This window comes from Labrus bergylta, chromosome 5 (assembly GCF_963930695.1).
Source record: "Labrus bergylta chromosome 5, fLabBer1.1, whole genome shotgun sequence".
NCBI classification, from domain to species: domain Eukaryota; kingdom Metazoa; phylum Chordata; class Actinopteri; order Labriformes; family Labridae; genus Labrus; species Labrus bergylta.
The window spans coordinates 10,361,686-10,379,725 of NC_089199.1; the positions used below are offsets into that span (position 1 = coordinate 10,361,686).

Sequence of the window (18,040 nt, forward strand, 5' to 3'; positions counted from 1 at the left end):
TAAGTAACAACAGAGAAAGAGTTCTTCCAGCTATGTTGTTGAAAACTCTCTTTAAAAATATGTGCATCTGAGTCTTTAGGAGGTTGTGAATGAAGACACAATAAATATGGCATTGGGAAACAAAATTTAAAATGCTTGAAATTGTGTTTTATCCATTTTTAAAAACAACGTCCTTTACAACCTCAATAAAATGAAGATGGTGAAAAGCTTGTTCTCTATCAATAGGAAAATTAAAGAATACAAACTTGAAAAGATGTGTGCTTTGACTGAGATGTGTAAAATTGGGGGGGGGGGGGGGGGGGGGGGGGACGTTGGAAAACCACGATAAAACAACAAAAGCGAAGGGGGTAACTGCATAACTCACTGCACACACTAACAATGAATATAAAATAAACTCCTTTTTGGTGCAAATAAAATTCATTTAAAACATGTTAAAATAATTTTTATCAAAGCATCCATCTGCAATATTGCAGGTGCCAGGTATCTGTAGCTCACCTGTGAGCAGTATTAGCATTACGCTAGGTAGTCAGCCTGTCTGTGACATCATAACCCATGGCCTCAATATCAGCCATACCTTTGCAAACTATCCGAGACAGAGGGACAAAAACAGACAGGGCTTTGGCAGTGCAGCATTAGCTCATAATGGCTCATTTTGAAAAGCATATTAGTTCCAGCATAATTACAATCAGGCCTCACGCTCAGTGTTTTGCAGGCATTCACAGGACCAGCCTGTGAGCGGCAAGTCACACCAGTTGACTGTGACTGACAGCAGATTTAGTTCAAAATGCTGCTTTTTTTCCTCCCTCTTTTTTTCCCACAGGACAAAAATAACACCGCGTCTTTTCTCCCTATTTATGTTGACTTGTTTATTTTGTGCCTACCTTTTGTCGTAGTTGATGCTGCAATTATACTTTTTGTCAGTCAGAGGGGCTGAATATCAAAAGGCCTAATTATGCAAACATGGCTGCGATAAGAGGCATCTGCCTGCGATGGGATCTGCTATCTCTGACATGCATCTGTCTCTGCGCTGTCTCTGCGGCTCCAGGCCTGCATATAAACAGGCCTGCCTGTCCCCGGGACTGCATGCGATTCAAAACCACCAACACTGGAGCAGAGGGATGTTTCGGGGGCGGGGGGGATCGTGCTGCTACATCAAATAACTAACAACTTCCCAATTTGCATTTTTGTGAGAATGGCGCGGCATCTCCGCTTAATGCACTTGCCTGTTCATCCCAAAGGGCTTTGCAGAGTTAAAGGAGGCATGTGATTCAAGGCATTTACCGAAGGATGTATCTCAGATAGGAACCTTATGTGAATACAAGATAGACGACAGCGATAACCGCAGAGGTTTAGAGACAAATTCTCTCTGAATAATCTTTTCCTGTAGTTATCTCCCTGCGAGTGAAAAACAAAAACAAAACTCTCAAAGTGAGCAAAGCCTCTGCGTGGCTGGAATTAATTCATACGCAACCAAATAAACTATAAAAAGACTGTACATTAGGCAAAGCCAAGTTAACTGTGTTGGTTTAGTAACATGTCCAAATGCATCATCAATTTTTCCTGCCTGTCAGTGACCTTCTCTGGGCCGTAATTTGACATTTAGCTCAAATTGAATCTGGATGAAATGCGCAAGTATACATCAGGATATTAAAACTCCACTGACTATCTGAAATACAATCTTTTGGAGCACACCTTTATGGACAGATGTCATTGGATTCAGCCTAGTCTCATGCCTATCATGTCAATTACCAGTTTAGAGCAGGTGGCTGAGGGCCAAGGGCAATGTCCAAAATCTATTTTAAGTGGTGAGCTAGTGAGAGAGGAGAGGAGAAGAGAAGTGGTGCATCAACTTGTGCAACATGATTACAGGTCTAGTTTTACTTTTTGCAGTAAGTTAGGGGTGATGGAAACCATAAAAACTACCTGATGAAAACACAAAAAGATGGCGTTGGTTTTTCTTCCAAATAATTCAAACTCTCACTGCCTGTGTTTTCAAGTTTGGAGGCTTTTTTTTACATAGACATTCCTCTGGAGAATTCCAAAACTTCTCTTCCCTTGTCTCTCAGACAGAATCAAATTCTTTTGAAAAGGAGTAGGGGGCTCGCAAAAAAAAGAGGAGAAAAAGGCAAAGGGAGGAAGAAAGATGGGAGGCTCTATAATCTTTGGCTCTCACAACAAACAATTAGCCCCCTTTTCTCTGTTCGAGGTGAAGAGAGGGGGGAGAAGAGGGGACAGAGAGAGAGAGAGAGAGAGAGAGAGAAAGCGGAGGAGACAGAGAGGGAGAAGCAGAGAGAGCGATGCTCTTTTATGGCTCTTGTCATACGGATGAAGGCACGGCGCGTCCATGAGAGCGCACGCTCACCTTCAACAACAGGGCGTCCACTGGGCCCCCGGCCTTTTCAGCCCGTAGAGACGAGCTCCTCGGGGGGCCATTAGAGCATGAATAGAGGCCTGACAGCCCTGTGCAGCTCTGCAGGGCATCCATAAACGCTGACATATTGACTCCCCAGGCCTCTGTGCTGCCTCAGTTTGAAAGCGTGAAGGGCTGGAAGGGTGGGACTCTTTTTCTTTAATATACTACTTACCAAAACAATAATATTAGCTTGGTTTAGTGTCAACATGAGGGAAATGTTGTTCTTCTGTCAAGATTTTTAGCACAAATTATTGTTTGGGACTATATTTTAGTGCCAATATTTTGGAAATTGCACTTCTAGTTTTGCATATAGTTTACTCAATATATAGTTTTTCTAACTCCCACAAAGCTAAAGCCTATATTTTATGGGTATTTTTTTGGATTTACCTGCTGAATTATCATCTCAATTTCTTCTGTGTTTGAAAAAAAAGTAGAACAGAGTCGCATGGACCCAAAAGGACTCCATAAGACACAACAAGTTTACTTTGTTAGGAAAGACTAAATGAACTCTGCACCAGGTTTCCTCTTCTGTCAGGCAGAATGTCACCGCCTGAGCTCCAGTTTTTGCTAATTGAGGTCAAAGCAGGGGAAAAAAATTAAATTAACAGAGAGCAAAAGAAGGTAAAAAAAAAGAAAAAAAAAAAGGAGCCCATTGGGGGGCTCTGCCAAATGGCACTGGAGCCAGAGCCTCAGTCCCCCAGCAAAAAAGCTTCTGAAAACCTACGCAGGAAATCAAACAGTAACGTCTCAGGGCTATGAGCCGAGGTTTCCTGGAGGAACAAATCATTTTCTCAACAAAGCCAAAGAGAGATTACTGGGCACAGTATAGGAATGCACAGCGGACAGTTTGATGCGCCCGGGGGAAGTTTCCTAATTTTCTGGACAAGGCCGGGCAGCAAATATTGCGGAAAAGTTTGTGTGATTTTGAGGACACGAGGAAGGAAAGAAGAGTTACGAAAAAAGATGGAAACTTTAGTTTAAAAAAACCCTAACCCTATGTTTGCATGTCATTTTATAACTCATATTGAATTGCAGCTTTAAACAGAAGGAATGAAAACAGTACAGCTGGTTTGTTACCTCAGAAAAAAATCACAATAGTCTTAATTCATGAGGTGATAACATAAAGCTAATCTAAAAAGAAAAATCACTCCACAGCACTCCATGATCTTACAGTGCAATGAGGTTTAGTGGATTACAATAAACAGTTTCCAAAGAGTTCCTTTACATTACAATACTGTGATGCTCATGATTAAAAGCTTCTCTCTGTGCACAGTGCAGCATTACATTGCATGGCATTATTTCCTGTGTTCCCTCCACATTGAGATGTGGCACAGTGGCAAAGCTTTTTACACTGAGACTACATATTCCCCAAGGAGAGAGTGACTGACGATGCAGAAATAAGCCCATTAGATGAAAATGGGGGACAACATTTTGAAGTTGTTATTTAGTCGACGAGGACAGGAGCTCCACCCCTCTGTTTGGACAACCGCTTACACATTTTAACTCGGTGGAGAAAAAAAAACACATTTCTGATTTGCAACACTCGGGGAACATGTTTATTGTCTTTGTGGTTTCGTGAAAAAGAGAAACACGCACAATTAAAACAAACTCGGTGGTGAAGCAGATCAAGAGCATATAATGTGAAATGTTCTGGCCCTAAGTAGCATGGGCTAATGGCGATTTTTAAACTAGCGGACCATGTTCAATGTCCCTCATTCATCACTGAGGGGAGCTGTGCTAAACGTAATTACTGTCGCACATTATGTGGGCTATTCCTGCATTGTAATAAAATTAGCCAGAAATGCTTTTTGTCTTTTCTAATGCGGCGCCATGGTAACCAGAGGACGGTCATAATGCAGCATACTGTCTCCATCTGAGCCAGCTGTCAGAGTTTGACAACCTTAGGTGGCACGGCGAATCGGAGGAAACTACATTTCTTTCAATAAATGATGTGGCTCTGACCTGCTCATCCAATGCACAATTTAACATGCACTTAATAATGTACTGTATACTCTTTTGAGTGATCCATCAGCATTATTGTTTAGCAGGATAACAATGGTTTAATCACTCAGACAAATGTCCTGCCTATAATAATAGTGTCCAGTGAGAAATCTTCCCAAGATTACTGCAGACAGGCAGGAAATTCAATTGAATTATAGTCGTTTATTATTCTTCAAACTACAACCTTAAGATGGGCAAACTCAACCTGATAAGTTATAAAAAGGCAACATTTAGCCACAACCAAATGTAACAGTCAAGGTATAATCTGTTGGCATTATTTATACTCCAAGGGGAACAAATGTTAAACTTTTTAAAAATGAATATACCGAATATATTGTAGAAAACTTGTAGAATACCAACACAAGGAGAATGTAAAAGCAAAGTGTTACATGTTTTTAAAAGCCAACACTAAAAATAAGAGATAACAACAAACACCACAGTTACAAGATATTTCAGGTTTCTCTGTTGGAAGATTAGAAAGCAAAGAGGAGAAGGTATCAAGATTTCAGTCTTTGCTCTAGACACCTTCGTAAACATACTGAATAAATACTGTTGGACATAAGGCCTCGATCATTCTTGGACATTATCTCTCAGATGCAACAACATTTATTTTGTTTGGTAGAGAACTTAAAAAGTCAAAATGACTGTAATAAGTTGAATTTCATGGTCAATTAGAGACTGTTTAAAGCTGAAATTACTCTGCAAACGTCCCTGTTAGCGATACACCTAGTGAAGGCAAAAACCAAAAAGACTGAATCTAGATTTCATGTTTTTAGGTTTTTTGAGACTTTTTCAAATTTGGCAGAGATTGACCATTTTGTTTGGAAGTTATGAGATGTCCTTAAAGCCTGTAATCATTTTATTGCTTGTTGGCATTGTTGTTGGTGTATTGTGGCAACAGGCCACATTGTGTGTAGAGGCTAAGAGGTCACTTAAAAACACTTGTTTATTGCAGCCAACTGATGGTAGCTTCCCTAAACGCACCAGTGATTTTGTTTTAGCGGCTGTTACCAGAACTGAACTGTTTTTATTCTGTCTAATTTGTTATTTGTCTGGAGGCCAAGTGGACTTCTCAAAGCAATTTAGTTAGATTTCTGTCTGATAACTGTGGCTTTTCTTCCTATTAAAACCTTTGGAAGTCTAACCTCCCCCCACTGAGGACTCTTGTCTTTGCTGTTGGCATGGCCAGGAATCGGCAGTGAGAGGTAAATAAATGGCCTTTAAAAAAAACATTGGCCCTCTTGTCAAGACATATATCCACTCGAGAGCAGCGACAGTCCACATGTCAACTCGTTCTACTCCCATTTCCTCTGCGCTCCTCGCAAAGACACTCCTGTCTAATGAGGGAGAGGGGCTGCAATCCCACCGAGCTAACAGAGGCCTGTCATCCCTGAGTGTTCGTTTTCCCACCGGACAGCCCGGTCAGTGTCCACTATTCGAGGTAATACTTACCAATCAGGATCCATTACAACACCAAATCTATGAATGAACTGGCCGGGAGAAGAAATAGACCTCCCAGGGACACCCCCCCTCTAAACTAAATTGGATTGCCAATATGGCCCACAGACGTTTGAGAAGTGCAGAAAAACAATGGAGCAGAAAATAAATACTCCAAAGCCACAATGATGACTCCACTTGGTAAACTAACACATTATTGATCGCCTTCTTCTTCTTTTTTGTGTTTGTTTGTTTAGAAAAGCCTCATCCTTGCTAATAGCTGTCTCAGAGTGTAATCTCTCCCCCGCCTCTCCTCCCCCTTCTCATTCCCCCATTATGTGGCTCCTTTCAGCGCGCCTCACATAGTTTAGGTTCAGAGTCGCGCTGGGGTACGGGTAAGGGGTGTGTGGGACTGGGGACCAATTGTTTGCTAATGTTGACACCTGCCAGAGCCGGCTTGGACTATTTGGGGCCCGCCAAGCTGCAAAACTGGATGCTCCCTCTCTTTAGCGAGATTAAGTGTGGGGTTTCTGGGGTCACAAATCACTGGACTCCCTCTGATGTTGGGAGGCACAGAGCCAGAGACTGAGAGGACTGAAAGGGAGAAGCTGGAGAGGGAGGGACAGAGGAGGGAAGAGGGATAAAGAGTGACAGTCTATTGTTGACTCAAAAGGAGTGGAATAATGTATCTTCTTGAGTGCGCGTAATCAGTGCGCCCCATTCAAAAAAAATTTTTTTTTATATATATATACATATATCAACAATTTTGGACTGCTTTTGGTTGCATCAAGAATTTAAAAGTTTTTAGTTTAAATGTCTACATTTAAGTGTAGAATGATGATGAATTGTGATATTATGCTATTATTACAAATTAATTTTAATGTCCACATACAAAAATAAAGCAATAGTGGTAAGAGAAAATACAATGCAAGTTACAAAACCAGTTGCTGTTTGATTCATCTAAAAAAAACTTTCACCAAATACCATCAAAAGGACTTCTGTTTTAGCATCAATAAATATCAAAACAATATGTCTATCCTACGATAAATATATATCTTTTTAAGCAAATCCAAAGCTTAGAGTAATAGCGTGTCCCAGCACCCCCCCCCCCCCTGCAGATGTACATTAATGCAAAAAAAGGGCAAGATGTGAGCTGCAGCAGAAGCACCCTCTCTCTCTTTAAAACTGCTGCTGTCCAGCCTGATCGTGTCAGTTTGAAGGCCCCCATTGAAAAGTATTCATGCATCTGCCTTTGAGGCACAATAGCAGCTAGTTTATAAACTGTCTGCCTGGGCACCCAAAGGCTTTAGTTCTTATTGTTTTCATCCCCTTAATAAACTTTTTGGAGGAGTTCATCAACTCGCCTGAATAGCCTATGTAGCAAGTCTCAAGACAGAAAATAACAGAGGGGCCTTTTCTCCTCCCTCTCCTTTCTCTCGTCCTTTTCTAGAGGCTGTTCGGCTAACAATGGCGAGAGGAGGCTGTCAGACATCACAGGGCTTTTTTTGTACCAATACAACAGAAAAAAAAGCATTTTAAAAAAAGGAATACACTTCTTAAAGTGGGAATCAAAAACTATTGTATTTTCACATTTGCACAGAATGTGTAGACTACCTCAGGCAGCACAAAAAAGTTTTTTAAAAGTTGTTACCAGAAATGCACAAGATACAAATATGCATATACAATTAAATGGAAAGGAAATACAATGGGTCTACAGCAATAAAAATATTGTGGATAAAATCTTTTGGATGTTTAAAATCTATGGATCCAAACACTGAGAATAAGTGAGAAAGTTTAAATATCAAAGTCTGCATGTATACATTCTGTATATGCTGACACCTGTTAGATAGCAGCGCACGAATGACGGGATGCATTAAAATGTAATTTTGGCAGTAAGCCATTAATCCACTGTTACACCTTTAAACTCTGTGGAAAAAATGAGCCCAACTTAAAAGTGTTTAATAGATGTCTGCTGTAATTAATTTCATACCTAATTAAAACAAGGCTGTACGGCCCGTGCAGGCCGGCCTGTGTAACCCGCTGCACGGCCATAATTGAAGTAAGAGCGGAAAAAAGGCCTGCGTTAGAAAATAAAAGCCCGCAGCGGTCCAATTGAACAACTTGAGCATCCAACCACGCTGCTCAACCCCACCCCTCCCCCCTCCACCATCTGACCCAAAAAGGCCTTATTGGCTGCCCCGGACCCACCACCTACTGTTTCCCATGATGCACTCGGTGGGTTTTAACACCCTAATTAGATGTGACAAGTTCAACGAGCTGGTTTCAGCGGAGGAAAAGCTGGTCAGGTTATGATTTCCGAGTCAGACTCACAGGGGAATCTGTGGACAGCTGATTCCTGTCAGCCTCATTCATCTTCTTCCAGCCAATTAAACATCAACGCTAACAAAGCGGTGCCAATTTAGGGGATGCATTAAACGCCTCAAGTGGAAATGTAGATACTTAACGCGATGTCAGGAGGCCAACAACAGAATAGGTTTACAAAGACGCACACATACAGTCTACACCTATATATGTATTAAAAAATAACAACTACATTCCCCAAACAAATAACAAATGAATCGTACTAAATAGAAATAGTCTAAATTAAAATAAACTGGCCTATATGAACTATGGCAACTTGATAACACACATATTAAACAAACTAATTTAATTTCGTTTCTAATTTTCCGCAGAGCTCTGAAATTATTGAAACAATTAAAGTTACTCAACATTTAGAAACCTAACAGAGCAAAGACACATACAACCCCACCTGTTGAATATGTGACACTTTATAAGTGGAGAAAAGGAGAGGGTGGGGTGGCTAGAAAAGCTTAAGCAAAGGCAAAAAATGTTTTAAAATGTAAGATTCTGTATTTATTTTGGCCTCCAGCCTGCAGGCAGAGCAGCGCAGGATCCCGGAGCCCCAGAGTGAAAATTGGCGGAATAAAACACAGACAGAAATGAAGCACCCTACTGTTGTGTGTGACAGGATACCTGGAGGGCAACGCTTCCTCTTTAATTTGTCTCGTATGGTTTGGGACCCCCAACCAGACATTCAATCCTCAGAGTGTGCGTAAGCCTACTGAATTTAATTCTCGATGGTGAAATTATATGCTATAATTAAATATCATATCATTTGAAAATGCTTGGTGGCATAGAGACATCTTATCAATGTGGTCTCCCTCGTTGTTATCACATTAATAGTAACAACATCTAAAATGGGCCTATCAGCATTTGCGGAGGAAATTGCAGGCTAAACAAAGGGCACCTATGGGCTTACAGCTTATATTCTGATATTTTCGAGTAGGAAATGTTAACCTTGAAATGCTACTATCTGTGTCTAACAATGTGCGATCATAACCCCATAAATGAGGGGAGAAATTGAATCCTTTTAAGTTATTAAGCAGGAAAGGATTATAAACTCGTCTTTATAAATGAGCTAGAAATCCCCATGTCTTCCTCTGTACACTTTGAAATTTCCCACAAGAAGCTGGAGAGGAAAGATTGCCCCTTTTCAAGAGCCCCACAAGAGATGGAAAAACCATTTTTGTGCCCAGATAGGGAGTCGTCCCACATGGTAAGCGCCACTTTAATTAATAGACAGCCTTGAGAGGTATCACTGTCAGCCTGGATAATGGTGCAGGAGCCAGTGTTTGTGCTTCCATGAATATTTCTGATGTGATCAAAGTCAAATGCCAGCACAGAGTGAATGTAAGCCTACTCATTTTTTTTTTATTTAGCCTAATACTGCCGACACTTAAAGCTCCTGACACTGAAATGTCTCTGCAGCATGGTAGGCCTACAAGCTTAAATTGCCCTCCTTAAAATTGATGCATTACTCATTACTCATAAGCAATGTGTTTCATGTTATTATGTTGCACGGTTTGCTCATGTTACCTTGCTGGAACCAATAGGCTAATTTGTTACACTGGTAGAAGTAGCTTCCCTCCATAATTTTATATAAAGCAATATGTCATTAACAACCAATTAAAGCGCCATTTTTTTAAATAAAAAAATATGAAGCTGAACAGGCTAACAAGTGTCACTGAATTTAGTGTAAATTCTCATATTGGCTTTGGCTACTTCGAGTCTTTCATAGGCTTAGGCTAGTGTCATTTAAACAAAGACTATGGTTAAAATGTAATATCTATTTCAAAAATTCTACTATTTTGTCAACTTTATAAGCAAAATGTAGCTTCAATCTCGTTTCTGTTTGAAGTAAAGTGATTGAGCAGGTGTGCAGATCTTTCAATGCTAGCCTAGCCTAACCGGTCTGATCCTGCAATTTAGCAAACTGCTTTATAAGATAGCTAACATGCTGAGTTTTTGTCCATTTGACTCAGCCCACTATTATTTCCATTAGCCTACTATTATGTTTTATTGTTATTATCTAGCAGCTGTTTAAAGCACATGCAATTTGCCATTTGGCCAGTAGGGGTAGCCTATTGGATGCCAGGTAGCTACAGCTATTAATCGGTTATCAGGTTAAATAACCAGCAAACAACCAAAACATATTTATCGGGCGGGATATTTGGATATTGAAGCAGCCAGAAGTACTGAAAACCATAACAGACATGAAGAAAGCGGACGCTCTCTGTGCGTCTGAATAACAGATAGTAGCCTACCTAGTGCGTCTGACTGAGACGCCAAGGGTCTGAAATAAAGCCTTTAGGGGAAGAGAACTTAAAGATATTTGGAAAAAAAAAGAATTGTCATTTTGTATGGTTTAGGCCTTTGGATTAAAAATATACCCCTATAATAATAATAACAATAACAATAATAATAATAATAACAATAATAGTAGTAGTAGTAATAATAATAATAATAATAATAATAATAATAATAATAATAATATATAATAATCATTATTTCAGCCTTGGCCCTCTTTATAAGAAATGTAGGCCTACCGATGTAAATTCCAGTGAAATGTGGCTTGAGTGGCTGCGGGGACAGGGGAGGTTAATCCGAGTTTAATGCAGTGAAGCACAGCGCAGGGTCTGGGCTATGATGGGTATGTTATCTCTGCCCAACATTTGGGTCTCCCTCAATTTCCACCCAGCCAAATAGCTGCGAGAAAGTGCAGATGGAGTCACTCTCAATGCCTGAGGAAAAAACGTTATTAATAGCTAAATAACTTCCCCATACTTTCACTGAATCTCTCTCACACACTGTTCCAGATGGATTTGTTTGAAGTGGTCTCTCGCTTCATTCCCCTGTCCTTCTCATTCAGCACGGCTTTAGACCCGAAATATAGCTACATTATATTACCATACACTGAGAAGCTGGGCGTGCATGCGCAAAAGTGTGTGTGTTAGTGCGTGCGTGAATGTGAGTTTACGTGGTAAAGTATCGAGGGGACAGCTTTAGCGTCATTCTGCTCTCAATATCCCGAGTTTTAAAAACAAAAGAAATAACACTGAACACTGCTGGACATGGGAGTAGGTGATAATCCTCAATAAACTCATTTTTGGGTAATTGGTTAACTTTGACGTGAATTTACAAACCTTTACAGGTAGCACGTACTGTTTCAGAAATGGGAAAAAAATGTGATCAGGACTCCTTTTTCTTTAAGTATGTTTGAAACAAATAGGTCGGATTTTAAGCTTTACCTTTATTGAAACATAATGGTTTTAATTTGTAGCCATCTTTAGCCACGTCCATCCTGGATATTTGGTATGTCTGACTTTCTCACACCTCTCCACGGCTCTGTCACTTTCCCTTCCTGACGCGCGGAAATAATCCCACCTGGCATCTGTTAAATTAGATTGAGGACCTCAGGTAATCCTGCGATTTGCTGGAGTGTCCATCGCCTGTCTGCACCACAGCTGATGGTCAGGTTAGTTACATTTGTGTGGCAGATGGAGGCAGGACACCTGATTCACCTTTTCTTATAGCCGCGTGGCGCAAAACAAAAGGATGCCCAAATTTGTACAGATGTTGCGAAACCTTTCTCCATTTCTAGCGCGTAATTTTATTTTGGCATTAATGTAACAGACGTTCAATAAGTGTGTACAGAATTGAGCACTAATTTGTGAAATCTCAGACGATTAAAAATTAACACATTAAAAAAAGGCAACCATGACAGAAGTGTGAAAAAGTGGAACAATTTTTAAGTTTTGGTTGCTTCTCCCACCATCCTTCAGAGAAAAATGCGTTCAAATAAATTCAGATTATATTAATATGGTTAGCGGTTTATATAGGTCTACACGTTTAATAAAGCAAGATTATAGCTGGGATAAATCCGTGATGTAACCTCTGAGAAAATCAAATACACAAGCCTAATAAACAAATAGATAAATAAATAAAGTCTTAAAATCTGGATAAGTAAACGAAAAAAAAAAATCTCATGAATTTTGTGCCCTGGGCGAGCCACTGTGAGCCCCGCTCTGAGATGAAAGTGAAAAGAAATAAAAGGCTCTATTTAATCTGCTTTAAAACCCCTCTCCACATAAGGGCTGCGCATCAAACTCAGAGAGTGAGGGGCTGATTGGGGATAAATACATTTCTTACCCTGCCTGCAAGCTATTACACCCGGCACGAACACAGACACCTATTCAGCAACCGTCGTTTCCAGCGCTTACTCTAATAAGTATTAACATTATTAGATGCCATCCGGATGCCGGTATAAACTGCATTACGCAGAGGGTGCGTATCTTTTTATAGCAACGTAATTAAGTCCTGATTTAAAACACAAGAACGCTATTTAAAGAGTAAACGCAGAGATATTCTGTGGATCAAACAGCAGAAAGTCAATAATATTGTAGTTAATATTTTACAAGTCAAATAAGTTGCATTACGCATCAACATCCCCGCGTTTTTTGCACGTAACGTTCATACTCAAAGCAGGAAAGAATCGTCATTTAAAGCCAGCAGGGTTTATAGATCATCTTTACGGACTCTGGGATATTTGAAACAGAACTGTGATTTTTTTTTCTTTCTTCCTAACATTAGTGCGTGGAGTGACAGAAAAAAGAGACCGTTTTCACGCTATCAACTGATTCTTCTCGAACGGACCATTATGGAAAATTACAAAACTATCTAGCAGCGGGGCGTGCTGAATAATTCATCTCCTTTTATGTCTCTCCGTGCCCTTTGTCCAAACTTTTCTCTCTCTTTTTAGCCGCTGTTTGAATGAGAAAGGACGGGCCCACACTCTCCCTTTTCGCTGCCCTGCTTTCCAGGATTTACTTTTGTACCTCGGACTCTTCACTTTTAGAAAAGCGTCAATGGAGGGCGGGGAGGTTTGTTGCGCGTGAAGTTCATCTTCAAGTTTGAAAATGTTTTGGCAGAGTCTTTTTGAGCGGAGAGGCTTTTGTGAACTCTTATCGAAAACGCCATTCACTTACGTTTGATCATCAAAAAAGGAGAAACCTCTATAGCGCTTTGAAACAAGCATTTTTGCCCTCCATGGGTAAGAAAAACAGCAAAGCAAATAACACAAGAAGAGATAAGACAATAAAATGAGAAGTTTTCAAGTGTAAAATGAAAAAAAAAAAAAAAACGTTTACATCCTTATTTCTTTTTTAAATGAAAGAATAAGAAAATCTCAATTCAAAGTCTAATTGTTTGTAATGAAATGTAATGCTCCCTCATTTGTTATGTTTCTCTATGTTGTGTTTTAAAATATGTTAAATATGCTATAGAAAAAATACCGTAAACAACAGGGGATCTCAATGCATTTTAAGGTTATTACAAGCTTGTAAATTCTATTGACAAACAGTGACAGCCAATACGTGCATCAAAGCCTTATTTCTCCCTCCTCGCAGCATTACTAATAGAGCAAATAATAATATGAACATTGATTTCACTTTAAGTGACAAGTGGTGAAATGTCAGTGAACTGACATCGATTGTGAAATGGGTCAACTGTCAGCTGTCGTTTAAGGGTCGTTAAATGAGTGAATGAATGAGGAGGAATTCGCTACACAAATTAATTTTCTGCACTTAAATACCTTCTGCCAAAGGCTCTCATAAATAATTGAGTGAATGAACAAGTGCTGGCTCGGAGTTAAAAGCAAGAATACATTCTCTGCGTTTAGCTGAAAGCTCGGATGTGGGACAATTTCCCAAGAGGACGTAAAGTAGGAAGTCTATTTAAAACAAGCGCTTTCCTGTTTACAAGGCTGTTATTTACTCTGCATTATAATAATTATAATAATTTGTAATTCAAACAGATATGTACAAAAAATGGCCAGATACTTTCTGCCGTTAACTTACATTTATCACCGAGGATGCCATCGATGCTATGCTTTGTTTTCCTTTCTCCATCTTCATCCTTCTTATCACAGTCATCCTCGTCATCTTTTTTGCCAAATCGGGCCCTCAAAACGCGGCTGATGGAGCTCACTAATGGCAACAAAAAGGTAAATGGGTGATTAGCCCTAAAACCCATAAAAGAACCAGAATAATCCTATCATACATTTGTTTTAGAAGGACACAACAAATGGCACAGGAAAAGTTTGACATGAGCAGCTTCGTCGAGGAAGTGGAAATTAAAGGGAACTACATTCTAAAAATGCAATAATACAAGGTGAGTTTTTCTGGCTCAGGTGAGCTTTCTGCTACACTGAGACATTTTAAAATCAGTAACTGAGGGGGGAGGGTGCTTAAAATTATGTTGGATTCAAAGTGATGCTCTGATAGGACTGATGCTGCAGTGTTGGCTAGTAATAAGAAAAAAAAAAGAAAAGAAGTGCAGCTTACCAGATGAAGCCTCACCTGAAGGAACCGTGCTTCTGTCGCACACCCCGTCCTTCAGCAGCTTATCCCGGATCTCCCAGCTGAACATCCCCGGGTTCTCTCTCTTGTACTCCTCGATCCGCTTCTCCACGTCAGGAGTTGCCACCTGCTGAAGGGTTGAAGTGGTGCGATGAACGCAAGAGGGGGGGGCAAATGACAAAAGAGGGGAAACAAGACAGTTTTAATTGAGAGGAATTTTTAAAACCGAGAAGTAAATGTTTTCTTTTCAAAAGTAAAAACGAATATTGAGAATAAAAGCGAAAAAAGTGATTTAAAAATTAACGTTGATGCAAACAAAACAACACCTGTGAAAAAAAATGTGTCCTTGTACAGAATAAAATAGCCTGTAATATGACAAAAATACTGAAAACATAACAGCTGCCTTTCATAAAGGACCAAATATTATCTAAGAATGTAAATGTATAAATGTAAGTAATTACAAGAGACCACAAAATGTAAAAATAAATAAATAAAGGGATTTAATTATGTCTTTTATTATATAAAATTATATTTTTAGTATCTTGTATTTAAATATATATTTTTTTAAATGTATTTTTACATGATAGATCATTTTAAATTAAATCTAAAATATTGGATATCAACTTTCAAAAACAATTACAGCCAATAAATATTGACAGCAACGTGTTGATTAAACAAAACAGGATGTTATAGGTGGGATGACATTTAATAATACCCTAATAATAATAATAATAATAATAATAATAATAATAATAATAAAAACGATAATAATAAAAACAATGACAATAATGATAATAAAAAAGCATTTAAGACATACGTTTTTGTGTCGACGTTGCTTTATTATAACACTTCCTCAGTTTTGAGCTCACTCAGGTGTCCTGTACCTCGTGATGCCGGTCACCTTAGTGACAGTAACCCACACAGACCCACCCTCATGGACCCCACTCACCCTGGGCTTGCTGCCTCCGATGGCCCCTGGACGGATCGAGCCGGTCTCCTGGTATCGGCAGAGGATCTTGGAGACACAACCGTGAGAAACTCGCAGTTGTCGCGAGATTACACAGGGTCGGATGCCGTGGTGGGCCATCTCCACTATCTTGTGTCGGATGTGATTTGGCAAGGGCCTCCCGTTGATGAACACGCCGCCAAGCTGGTTCACCCTCCCTTGGCCCAGAGGGGTGGACACTGCGCCACAATAAATAATAAAAAAAAAAAGTTTCAAAAACAACAACAAAAAAAAAACAACGAGATTTGGGAAATGTTTACTTGGAGAAATAATGAGCTAATTCAACCCAGTTCTATATACAAATAGCAGTATGTTTGCTATGTTACTGACTTTTAATGGGACGCAGTTTACTCACATTCTCATATTACACATTTTCAAGAGAGACTCGTGCCAAATTCTCTCAGCGTCTGTCTGTCTGACAGGATGTATCCGAGGCCACTTCAGCGCTCAATTTCACATTCAAGAGACACTAAAGAGGCTGACACTTCCCACCTTGATTATTCCTAGTCATGCTGTACAAATATTGATGTGATCCTTTGAGTCGTCTCTTTGCTGTGTGTATTGTGGCCATTTCCAGCAGCAGGACACTTGAAATAATCCCGGAGCTCGAGGAACTCGCGAGCTACGTGGTTTTTCTACATTTCAGTCCAGAGCACTTGAGCACGATCTGGGCGTAATGGGAAAACTGTTTCCAAAAACGCATGCAAATACAAAGTGATCTTTTTTACGCCCATATGTTCACACGACTCGAGTGTGGACATTGAAGTTTGGAGGGAAAAAAAATTACCAATTAGATTGCTTTTGTTTGTTGGTGTGGGTGTTTGTTTGGTGTGTGATCATTAAAGTTTTACTGAGATTTGTTTTCCTAAAAATGAAACAAAATAATAGCCTTAATCTTTCATCTGTGAAAATATGGAGAAAACTTACTGTAGGTTAAGGTCGTATTAAATTGTATAAAAATAAAAATCTTTACATATAATATTTTGAATACAAGTCCTCAGCAATTGGAAAAGCAAAGTATTGAATACCTAAACTTATATAATTGTATTTTATTTAAGTTAGCCTTATTATAGCCTTCATACATTATAGCCTAAATAAATTAAGTAGCCTACATCTCTATGAGAAGCAAACATTTCTGGGATAAGATCGGTCTAAAGTGAATTAAATTGAATCAGTAATAAATAAATACAAGCTTTACAACAAAAAATCTTTCAAAAATCAGATGTCATAAGGCTGGAAATATACGTGACAATTTCAAAAAGTTTGAAGATGTATAAGAAAGCACAAACAGCTTCCTTACTCCATATTTAATTCACTTGTGACTGAGGCTGTTAACTTTAATTATCTCTGACTGGAGGTCGTATTTGTTCACCCACCTTTTTATTTCCCAGCATGTCGCCAGTAACAAACTGTGTGCCTGTGTGTGACTCTCACACAGGCTGACAGAGTGCACAGCTGATGAGTTTTGTCACAGCAAACAAGCTCACACATCACACACATGTTGTCACTTCTCTTACCTTCCAGGGGGAAGCCGGTTCGGGGGTAGTTCTGGCCTGGCGCAGGGCGCATCATACGAGGCATAGTTCCGGGTAAAGTAGCCATCATGTAGCTACTGACACGAACAACACAATGTACTCGAACCCGTTACTGTCACAAAGTCCAAGTAAAAGAAACGGAATGCCTTCAACAGTGCTCAAAAAGAGTCTGCTGTCAAATCCAAATCCCAGGTGGAGAAACCGGACGAGCCCTTCTTCAAGCAGAGAAAAATAAAAGTGATGCTCTCCTCTGCTGCGACGCCAAAATAAAAGCGAACAACAGCAGCCAAATAAAAATGCAATCTGCAAAATAGCGCAGTTGCACACGAAGTTGTATATCAGAGTTGCAGAAAAGCACTGTTATTCTTTTCCCCTGGCGTAGTTTGGGTTCAGTATAATGTCTGCTGCCTGGTTAGAAGTAGTTTAAGTGGCCAACTTTCGTGCATGTCGTAGGAGGAGACAGGCGCGCGCTCCCATAGGCTCCCCGGCCTTTCTTTTATGCATGAAAGAGAGTGGGTTTAGCCAGAGGCCGGCCGACCAATCAGAGCAACACATTCCACTTTTAATTCACTCCTGCCTCCCTTCATGAGACTCCATACACCGAAAACCTGCAGTTCAACATTGTATTATATCTAAATGTTATTCTAAATCCTGACTTTTAAAAATGTGTCCGCTTTCATGACATTCAGCTGCTTAAACCTGAGGAATATTAATGCTCTCAGGTTGAGGCTCTAATTTCCCTTTTTTTCTTCGCGCTATCACACTTTATTCTATTATATATTTTTTTAGATAATAGGTATAAGCTAAAAATACAAAATAAATATGTAACCCTTAAATTGCATCCATAGCAACAACTCAAACACAACCTATTTGTTAGTTTTTGTTTAAATACGTTTATTATTTTTGTGCAGATAAAGAATCGAATTCTAAT

General features: G+C 39.6%; 1 protein-coding gene across 3 annotated transcripts in view; it reads right to left on the reverse strand.

Moving 5' to 3' along the window:
* The window catches only part of pax7a (paired box 7a), a 46,132-nt gene extending 28,565 nt beyond the window's left edge, over positions 1-17,567 (reverse strand). The window contains exons 1-4 of one of the 3 annotated variants that reach the window (XM_020629012.3): positions 17,092-17,567; positions 15,518-15,753; positions 14,569-14,698; positions 14,068-14,196 (exon numbers count right to left, since the gene is read on the reverse strand). In XM_020629012.3, the coding sequence (XP_020484668.1) occupies positions 14,068-14,196; positions 14,569-14,698; positions 15,518-15,753; positions 17,092-17,179 (583 nt within the window). In that variant the 5' untranslated portion in view covers positions 17,180-17,567. Of the gene's footprint in view, positions 1-14,067; positions 14,197-14,553; positions 14,699-15,517; positions 15,754-17,091 lie in introns of all 3 variants that reach the window. The other 2 variants (XM_020629011.3, XM_065954719.1) reach the window with 2 other exon arrangements.
* Positions 17,568-18,040: the final 473 nt, after the last annotated feature.